The following is an 11,357-nucleotide window of genomic DNA, read 5'->3' as shown; positions in this document are numbered from 1 at the left end:
TAGTGAGCTCAGCTCGGGGAGGCACCAGTTGCTCAGTCGCTGCTGTGATAGTGGATCCGTGTCTCCGTTACTGAGTGATGACAACACTTTATATATGTGAGCGAACTGAAACAAGCACAGCGGAGGGACAAACGAGGGCGAAGGCGTTTTAATTTCCACCCCGGGTTGGTTTGTGTCGACTATGGTGGAGCTGGAGAAGGAGGTTCTGCCGCTGCCGCCGCGGTACCGGTTCCGAGACCTGTTGCTCGGGGACTGGCAGGCGGACGACAGGTACAGCAACTTCAACTCCTCAGCTTATGTTTACATACGTGCTTTACCAATGACTCACGCTTCCAGTTGAAATAACTGCATGTGAGCACTGCACAGGGAATATAATTATGGGCATTAGCCTAATATTATGAGTGTGAGTATTATTAATAGCCATAGTATTAGCATACAGTAAGATTTCCAATTATCAGTAGAGTATTAGTTCAGTCACCTACTGGTATTGGTTTTAATAAGGTCATTTGAATGCAATAATTGTACTAGTTTTAGTATTAAAATGAGTATTAGTAGCTAATATTATTAAGATTAGTTAGTAGACTGTTATCGTAGCCAACTAATATCAGTGTCACTATATTATACAGTCTGGCTGTGTCTTAAAACTTATTAAGCACCTTGTGATGTCCACAAAATACTGTCTAGCTATCTTGGCTCTAGTCTGTGTGTTTATCCTGGCATATGCGTAGTTGTTTTATGCACTGCAGGCTTTGATGCAGCCTGGTCACATTTTGATCTCTTTGACTTCAACAGCCATTTTACAGACAGCAAAATCAGAAAAAGATGAACTGACAAATATTTGGGTGTGTGCATGCTTGTGTCATATCTAATGTCTAATGTGATGATGTTTTGCACACCTCAGATGATATCACCTGTTTATTTAATTCAATGTAGCAGGTTACAGCACTGAGTGAGTGCCATGCATCGAGTCTCCAAATTAATGTGGAAACATGAAGATGGTATATTTAAAATATTTGTTTAATGGCATCTTTTTATGTAAAGAAGGCCAGTCCCAGCTAACAAGTTTTCCCAGAATGTTCTGGGAGCATTAGTTTTAGGTTCCCAGAATGTTCTGGGAACGTTCCCAAAACATATATTTGTAACGTTTGTTTTTGGTTAGCCAAGAAAGTTTATGTTATGGAAAGAATGTCTGTTTGTTTAGGTTTGCAGAGCGTTCCCCAAACCTTCCTGTAACGTTTTAATGTTAAAAATATTCTGCAGGGACAGTTCTGGGAAGGTTTTATAGGTTATAAAATAAATCCTATAAATAACCTACATGGAATGTTCTGGGAAGGTTCTCTTTATGTTGCAAAAAAGAACCTATAGAGAATAGAATATTCTTATTTGATCCTCTCCCCCACCCCTCCCCCTTTCTGTGTTTGCTGGGGTATCACCAATACCAACACTGCCACGTATGTCTATATTAAATTGATTTTTTTCTTCTTCTAAATTTCCGGGGATGAAATGAGTAAATCCATTCAACACCAACATTTTACATACTGGTCAAATTTCCCCATTCTCAATTCCAAATTTTATCAAAAAAAAAAAAAAAAACACTAGCCTAAGTTTAAATAGATACAATTTTATAGACAAGAAAAAACAAACAATTAAGAAGCAATAGCAAAAATACAACAGAACAAAGATACAAACAGTGCTTTATTAAAGGCCCCCTGAAATCAAAATGTAAGTTTTTTAGCTTTTAGTATGAATATGTTAGCCTTATATATATAGAGAGAATATAGAATAAGCTGGTGTGTTCCAAAATAATGACAAAATTCACATTTAGGAATAGGAAATATAAGCATTCAAAAATTACAGTCTTTCACTTCTTTTAAAATGGATCACTAATGTTTATGACATCACCGCAGACTTTAGCTTCTCATTTCTGTCCAATCAAAATTTCTCTAGATTCGTCCCGCCCCCTATATGCTATAAATACCACCTGGCCAAAGCGACCGTTAACATGTCATGGAGCAATATGGGTTGGCTATGTGTGATCGGTTGCTCAAACGCTCAAGTTTTATTTAGTTTTCCAACTATGTTGGTTAAGAATGAAATGGCTAGAATTTATTCACACCTCTTGAATCTAACGTATCATCAGCCCTCGGATTCGCTGCCATGGTGCTGTCAAGTATCACTTGCAGTCTGTGAGGTAAACTAAACGCTATTGGCTATTTGAAAAGGGGGAGGAGTCATTCAATATGTCCCGCCTTAGCTTACGGTTTCAGTGGAAATTACATCAAGGCATCATACAAAGCTGCGCGTTCCATGGCACTTCAAGTTTTTCAGGTAGATCTAACAGTAATATTCAGGTAATAAATACTACAGAAACTAAATAAAGTAATACAATTTAAAGTAACACTGTATGGTTACTTAATGGTAAGCAGTATAAAATCTTCCGGCTCTTTCGGCATTATCCTGAACATTGTATAAGCATTTGTTTCATGTGAATGCAAAAACATCCTGAGTCCTTCACATGAATATCGGCAGGCTTTAATAGACAACCTAGGAAGTCAGGGAAGGTCTTGATTTTTTTTTATTTCGTCACTAGCTGTTCACACATTGGCAATAAAAAAAGCAATTAATATCTTTTTTTTTTTTTACTTGTTAAACAGAAAATATTAATCACAAAAATGAATGTTATTTTTGACACTCCTAATATATCGACTATATCAATCACCTAAAGCTACAATATGTAATTTGTTTCGCCTCTAGGGGTCGCTAACCTCATACAATAGCAAAGGCTAGGTTTATGACGCAGTGACGAGCTGAATGGTGGGACTTGCCGTCAAGCTGATGGATCTAATAATGTTAATGGATGAGTGAATTGCTAATAATCGACAGATCACACGCGAGTCCCGCGGATATAAAGGAAAAAGGATATTTAATTCTACCGAACTACCCGCAAGTGCTGAATTACTACTCGCTAGAGATGTGACGGTGATAATATACTCCCACCGGTTAATCGACTTGTGACAACACTGGTAATATCGGTTTCATCGGGTGGGAGGAGCTATGTAAGGAAAAAAAATCTAAATATGAATAAAACTAAATAAAATAAATAACACTCCAGGTCTCCGCACCAGTCACGTAACTGAACTGAAAACTATGAAAGCCGTGTGACCGGCCAACCGGTAAAAAACAAAAAAAACACAGAAATGATTCCCTCTGATTTTCTGTTTCATTAATAAAGTTTGACTACTCGCAGCAGTCTCGCATGCGCTTATAGAGCTTGTGTGAATTGCACATATAAAATGAAGTTAACGAACAACCTCGATCCATCAAGAAACGCCATAAGGTCGCTGAATTTCAGTGCACTTCATGATGAGTTTTTCTTTTGCGTGAAGAAGCCGTTCGCCGGAGATGTGTTATAGCGGAGTGTATTCATGATTATTAGGCTACCGGTATAATAATCCTCCTGGCGCCGGGTCTGAGTGAGTAATTTACTCTCTTACCTTTGTTCTTTGATTAACATTAATGACACTTTAAGACCAGCCGCTGCTGACAGAGACGCGATCTGACACGCGTCCCATTTTCTCACAAATCTCTATTTTAGACTTTATTTAAATCATTTAAGACTGCTCTTATGAGGACACTCGACAAAACTGACATTTTGGCATAATTTGTGTGTGTTATGGTTTGTTCAAGACCGAAAGAGAACTCGATAGGCGACTGACGCGTGTCTCTGCTGTGGGTTTTGTGTGTGTGTAATAGGCAGGACTTAGAGCGCGGTCTCTTTAGTCTTGTCGCGCTTGAACGGTTTAAAAGCGTTCACATTAATAAGAGCGGGATCATACAACGCTAGTCAATTGCGCTAAATATTTTTAACGCTTGAAACTGTTTTTTTTTTTTTTTTGCGGTGCCGCGGTGGGCAAGTGATGAAACCGGTGTTGTGACTGAACACCGTGTAACACCGGTAACACCGACTATCGTAGCAAGCCTACTACTCGCACAGGTCAGTTTATTAGACTAATTCAACTTGTGAGGTAACGCAGCGCTGTTTCACTTGGTCTAGCGTTACACTATCATACTAAACAGCATTTGAGTGTGTTGAAAGTTATAATGTTATTCTATGTGTTCGTTCGTTTGCTATATGAAACTAGCAGTAACAGTTAAGCTAGATCAACATTAGAATAACATATCATATTCTAACATTTCATCATGTTGAGCTATATAACATTGATTTGTTTTACATTTGCTCACCTGTCTAATAAAGTACGTGGAAGAGCGGTGTCGCTGTCAAGTCCAAGTTTGTCACGGACGTAGACTGAACATTAGACAACATTTTTTAGGTTTTACAAAATTCTTACATATTGTACCTTTAACAAGATTTGTCATTCATAATTTGCCAACTGTAGCAAGTCTAAAGAGCATTTAACGCTTTCTTCAATGATGTCAATTTACCTGTGATACAGTGGTATATTGTGAGAGCCACTGCACTTAAACGTACACATGAGCTAAATATGCCGTTTAGCCAGATGATGGAACATAAAAATCTGCATTTTATGCTTGACACTCCGTTGCTAGGTGAGGACGAAGGACCGAAACACTTTAGTCCTTTAGAAAGATAAGAATTGAGTTTTCTCCCTCGCTTCTGGTCTTCCTGAGTGGGCGTTTAAAATGCACTAATTGGCGAGCGCTCATTCGTAAGGGGGTTAAAAGTAGGGAACATGTCTTCGTAAATGGAGCGACTACTTCAGGTGATAATTCCACATTTGAAACAGCCTCCATTTGACAGTTTCAAAGGGATCTCATTACTGAAATCATATCTAATCACTCTCACCAACTGGGGATTGATTATGTTATTTGCCTATCAGAGAGCGTGCGGGGGTGTTAAACACCGTGGCCTGTCGCTCTCCCTGTGGATGCGTTTTGTAGTATACAGCTGATAAAGAGATAGAGAAGCTTGTTTCCTGTTCAGACAACCCACTGAACACTCACTGCATTGTGTGTGTGTGTGTGTGTGTGTGTGTGTGTGTGTGTGTGTGTGTGTGTGTGTGTGTGTGTGTGTGTGTGTGTGTGTGTGTGTGTGTGTAACATTAACCTGCTCAACCTGGCTCCTTGAGGACTCAGAAATAAGGATGTCTGGCTCCTTCGGCTCTGAATTAAAGACCTCGTAAAAGCAAAGTGCAAGTAGGCAAATCACTTTATGCCAGTGTAAACAGAAGGTTAGCATTAAAGGATTCCACATGATTATTGCAGCATGAAAGAATATGAAGAATCATCATCTGCTCTTTTCCATCCATGTATGTTTCAGAGGAGGCAAGGGAGGCAGTGCCTCCTCAAAAAATTGGATGAGAAAATAATCCATATTACAAAAATAAAACAAATATCACAAAATGTGACATTAAAAAGTGTATAATCACTCGTTTTTCTAAAGTAACTCTGTCCAACAGCGACACCAGCAGCCTCTCTTGCCTCCCCTGAACCCATTGACTTTTGAAGTCCCCCTGTGGTGAAAATCAAGCTTTTAATGTTGTTTATATGTCTATGTGGTGTTTTTAATATGCTTTAAGACAAACCATGTGCAAATCAACATCAACATCAATGCTGAGTGTTTTCTGCTTAAAACCGCAGTGAACCAAAGACAGTCTCAAAAACACGGTTCGAAATTCACTGGTGTTTCTGACGTCACAAACTACCTTGTAACCAATCAGGTCAACGTGTGATCGTCAACCAGTGGATCTCTGAGCTGGAGTAAATGAGTGGAGGCGGGGCTAATTAAATGAGGCAAGGGTGTAGAGTTACATTCAAGATATTTTAAGTCATGAAGAAATTTGTTTTCAAGGAGGAAAAAAACATTTAAATATGTAATTTTGGTGATCAAAGATGAGTTTTAAGGGATATAATTATTTACTACTGGGGGACTCTAACAGACCCCCTAAAGTGTGCAGTGGGTTTGATGGGGGGTACTTGAGAATGAATGGGGGAAGGTCACATGAGAGGAGGAAATGCCTCCATCGCGCTTTGATTGGATATGATTTGTTTGTGTGATAAATCCTGCCTCTTGTTTTCGTGCGCATTCAAGAATCGGTCTGTATGAACAACATTTTGGAGTTGAAAAAGTACCGTAAAAATAAAACGCAAGTAAGCAACTCGTTTAGATATCACCGGTTTGTCACGTCAAAATCAAACTTGAAATGGCCTGAAAACCAAAGACCTGAAGACCAAAATGTACATCATTATTCACTAAAAATCTTTGGCCTCAGCTCTTAAACAATATGGGCTTTTTGTCCGGATTTGACGTCAGTGAGGTTTCGTAATGAGGCACGCGAAAACTATCATTATTTGATTTGTTGGTTTCTTTTTAAGGTTGTTCATGAATGATTACTCTCTTTACAGAAAACAACTCAAAACTCTATCCAGTTAACGTTGACTTTGTGTCTGGAACCTCAAAACCTCTTTTTAGTTATAGTGATAATGTCCCATCACATTTATACACTGTTGTTTTTAGGAATCCAATCAGTTTGAATATGACATCAACAGCAACAACAACATAATACTATTACTTTAATTAATTATATATTAACTCTTTAAACATTACAGAAACTTTACTCACTTTCCAGCGTTAAACCCTCAAATTGTTATATTGGTGCAAAACTGCCTTTATGTTTAGTTTAGTGTGTGTGGTTATGGTAAACCCTATTTTATAGGTAGGATGGCAATACCAGAAAGTTTTGATCTTTTAGGGACATTTTTGGTTGTCCCCATATAAAAACCAACATGTGTGTGGTGGGGACTGGTGTCACCGTGGTGACCTAAATTGAGGTCCCCATGAGGAAACAAGCTTATACAACAAGCTTCTTCTTTTTTTATGTAAAAATGCAGAACGTTTTCTGTTATGGATAGGTTTAGGCGTAGGGTTAGTGTAGGGGAGAGAATATACAGTTTGTACGGTATAAAAAACGTTACGTCTATGGAGAGTCCCCACAAAGATGGTAAACCAGATGTGTGTGTGTGTGTGTATGTCTGTCATGAGGCAGTAATCCCTCCTCCTTGGAGATCCCGTGGCATGGTGTTCCTCACTTCGTGTTGTCACTTTCTCCTCCTTACATGCATAACAAATACTCTCTGGATAGCTCTGGAATCTCAAGAGATTCCATGTGATCCATGTGAATGTGTCCTGTGGTGGATGGTGAAATAGTGCTCTTGATGGAGACTGTGATATTGCGGGTTAGTTTAATTTCTTCCTCATCAAGAAACTCACTGGAGTTGTTTGGAAAATGAAACCGTGTTCTTCAAAATATCTTCCTTAATGGCATGAGAGTGAGTAAATTATGGCAGAATTTTCATTTTGTGAATTATCCCTTTAAATAAGTTTCTCTGCAACATGTTCTGTTCATCCTTCTAGGGTTCTGTCATTTAGAAAGTATAAATCTGGTTCTAACAGAGAATGTTCTAAGAACTTTGACTAGCATGCTGACATGGTTCTCTCGAAGTTATGAACATTCTTCCAGGAGCGTTAGTAGAATGTTCGTTTAAAGTTATCTGATCTTTAATGATGTTCTCAGAACATTCAAAAGTAATGTTCCCACAATGTTTGTAAAATGGATTGTTCCCTTACCCTTCACATAACCAACAAAAAAGCATTATAAATTCATTCAGTTCAGAGAACATTCAAAAATAACATTTTCATGACTTAACGTTAGCGTTAGCAAAACGCTATGAGAATGTAGTTTTTGTTTGCAGGGTTAGCGCTTGACGTTTTGTTTTTAAATAGCTCAGTTAACGTTTGGTCTTGACATACAGTGAAGTGATTCTGATAATCTTGAATGAAGCTCCGTTCTAAAAACATTAATTTGCATCTCAGGACCAAAGTCAGTATACATTGACACATTGTTTACCGTGATTGTGCCATGGGTCAATGACGTAACGGGTCTTTTTTTTTTTTTTCGAAGGCCTTAATTATAATAAAAAACAACGATATAACATCCGAAGTATGTAAGGTAGTACAACTTGATCTCTTCTAATTAATCCAAAAGGTTTTAATTATATTTTACTACATATAAAGGTATTTTAAAGATTTTGAAGTGTCAAAAGGTCATTCGGTTTAACCGTCCGAAGGCCAATACAGCCATTTCATTTGTGATTTAAAATATCTTAAAATGTAATAAATTTCTATATTATTTATTCTGGTATCATTTTATAACATTATATATCAACATTGGTGTACGCAAATGGGTATTAAAATTATGTGTAGAAGTTATTGCTTTGTTATGAGAAAGAATGTCCAGAAAAATTTATTTCATTGATGTCATTCGGAGTAACCAATATAAAGGCACCATTGGCTGTCTGACAGGAAGTGGAACGTTTTTACTATGTCAGGCTGCATTTACTCTTCTGAAAGTGACAGAAGGCTCAGAGAGTAGCAAGTAGCTATTTGAGGAAAATACCTGACAAACATCGTGTCAGAGGGACTTGGTTAGGTTTGAGCAGAAGACAGTAGTTCTGGGGAATGAAGGCCCAGCGCCGATTAAAAGTGACAGACAGGTTAATTCAGCAGCCAACTCAGCCAAAGCTTGTCCCACATGTCTCACACCTCTCTCTTCTATTAATCTCCTACGCAGGTCTCTTGTGCACACACACACACACACATGTAAACACACGTATGCCTACGCATATAAATGCCACAACACTGTTAGCCACTTATGTCCTCTTGATTCTTGCTGAAAACACTTGTGTTTTGAACTTTTGTTTTGAACCCTTTCCCCTGCTGTGTACTCTTTCCCTGCACTCTGTGCATGTTTGTTCAGATTACTTGAGCACCTCTTCGGATAACCCATATAACCAACCCCTTTACCTTCTGAAAAACTCACACCCCCAACAACGGAGGCTCAAGAGCTCATCTGGTTGAGCTGTGGTTGTACCAGAATTTGCTTCGGCAGTTAAATTGACAGTTAAATTGAACGCGTGTTGGTTTGAAAAGAAAAAAATCTCAAAAGATAAACAGGACTGTGGCTCTGGTGACTTGTACGGATTCCCAGTTGTAATTAACATAATACTCGACTAAAAGCACATTTGGTCTGTTAATGGCAGCATGCGAGTTGCCGTGATTTTCTCGAGCTCAGAATGTGGTTCTGGGCAGCAGATGCAGAGACAGCCTCGTCTGCTCCAGCTGGAACGCTATGGAAAACCAGCATTATTGACAGTGTCTAGAGATCTAATTACCTCTGTATTTTCTTTAAGGGATTGTTTTTTAATCATTTAATTTTTCGTCAAACAAAACACCATTCACAGCCCATTTCATTTCAAAAATACACAGGAGAACTTGTAGGGCCGGGACTACTCATTCAAAGTCAACCCACCCACTGGATATTAACGTTAAAACGTCTCTGAAAATGGAAAATTACATGAAATATGAAAAGCGTTCAAATTAGAAACTTGAATAAATTAATTTAAAAAAACCTCACTAATAGCAAATGTAACATTGCACATATTTTTAGGGTCAGTGAATATCCGGAGCTTCGCCAAGACATTTTTGTGGACATGTATGGGATTATTGTTTGATGATATATTGGAATAAAATACACTGTACAGTCTTTAAAATTAATTTTGAAACCTTACACCAGCAAGGAGCAAGTATTTATTTTAAAGTCCCCCTGTAGTCAATAATTGTATTCCTTAAAACTCACCAAAATAAAATATTTAAAAAAAAATTCCTTGAAAAAAAAAAAAAGCTTGAATGTAACTCTACACCCTTGCCTCATTAAGTATATGCGGTTCTATGAATATGCAAATTAGCCCCGCCTCCACTCACTCACACCAGCTCAGAGATCCACTGGTTGACGATCACACGTTGACCTGATTGGTTACAAGGTAGTTTGTGACGTCAGAAACACCAGCGAATTCAAACCACGTTTTTTTGAGACTGTCTTTGGTTCACTGCAGTTTTAAAGAGAAAATACTCAGCAATGATGTTGACTTATGAATTTGCACATGCTTTTTCTTAAAGCATATTAAAAACACCACATAGACATATAAACAACATAAAAAAAATCTTGATTTATTACCACAGGGGGGTTTATTATTTCAAAAACAGCCTTTTAAGCCATGATACACATTTCTGACAGGAAGATTCATTCATAGGATAACAAATACAGTAAAAGCAGTGATGTCGTGAAATATTATCACAATTTAAAATCACTGTTTTCTATGTTAATATATGTTCAAATGTAATTTATTCCTGTGATCAAAGCTGAATTTAATTTTATTTATGTGATGTATAAAGCTGAATTTTCAGCATCATTACTCCAGTCTTCAGTGTCACATGATCCTTCAGAAATCTGTCACTGTGCAATTTTGACTCCTAAATTATTGTCGTGTCATGGACAGGATACATGTCAGACCACACATTGCTTCCCGACCAATCATCACTTGCCCTTTTTGACTACATGCATGATGTCATTGAGAAGGCGGAACTAGTGACCGACTTCCAGAAACAAGAGCGTAAACAAACAATGGCTACCATAGTGACATGTTTGCTTAATGCTAATTCCAGTTCACACCAGGTTGTCCACTATCATTCGCCAGCATTTTCACTCAGTCATGGTAGTCCCTCAAGGTAACATCATAAAGGCAGGATTATTGTTGCCATACTGTAGCTCCAGAAACCTTTCCCCCATTGCATAATTCCACCTAGCAGCACCAATGCAATTGTCTCTATTTTGTTTCGGCGTGTTTGAAAGCTGTGTACAGAAGAGCTTCTGTGCTCCTATTGGTCAACGTCACAGATTCTGTCTTCTTTCTGTCTGGACATCGTGAAGCGACGGTTGTCGTCCAGTGTGAGACACTATTCGAGATAAAATTATCGATTCTTGCGTCCCGACGCCCATTGTCCTTTTACGAATCACCACAACACCACATCAAATGGATCGTGTCTAAATCGGGCTAATATCGTGTTGACTGAATTTGGTTGTGCTACAGCTCTACTGGTGAAAAAGTAGCTTGTTACAAGCTGAATTACGAAAACTGAAAGGATCTAAACAAAAATATTATTTAGTGAGCTGTGTGTGGGGTTTTTTTTGTATGTACCTTTCCTTGATCAGACTGTGTTGAGTTCATAATGGGTGGCCCAAATTAAACAGTCTCACCAGTCTATTAAACCAAGAGCATTTCTGTTTCTGACAATAACCCATGACTCAGAAATATTACATGACTGGCTGTAGCATTTCAGAACTGGTGTGGGTTGATGCAACGCTTCTCTGTGAAAGGAGCAGTCTAGTCTTTTGCTTTGAACTGGACTTAAAATAAAGCTTCAGGCAATAAGATTGAGAGAGAACATGAATGCCACTCTTTATCATTGATTTACTCTGAAATCA

General features: G+C 38.2%; 1 protein-coding gene across 1 annotated transcript in view; it reads left to right on the top strand.

Annotated features, from left to right (window-relative positions):
• Positions 1–185: 185 nt before the first annotated feature.
• The window catches only part of kcnt2b (potassium sodium-activated channel subfamily T member 2b), a gene marked incomplete at its 5' end in the record, with an annotated part of 103,957 nt that continues 92,785 nt past the window's right edge, over positions 186–11,357 (top strand). The window contains one exon of the mRNA XM_079634214.1: positions 186–270. Within this exon, the coding sequence (XP_079490340.1) occupies positions 186–270 (85 nt within the window). The remainder of the gene's footprint in view (positions 271–11,357) is intronic.

This window comes from Phoxinus phoxinus, assembly GCF_949152265.1.
Source record: "Phoxinus phoxinus genome assembly, chromosome: 1".
In the NCBI taxonomy this organism is placed as follows: Eukaryota; Metazoa; Chordata; class Actinopteri; order Cypriniformes; family Leuciscidae; genus Phoxinus; species Phoxinus phoxinus.
The sequence above is the reverse complement of the archived record's forward strand: the minus strand, read 5'-3'. Positions and strand labels throughout refer to the sequence as shown.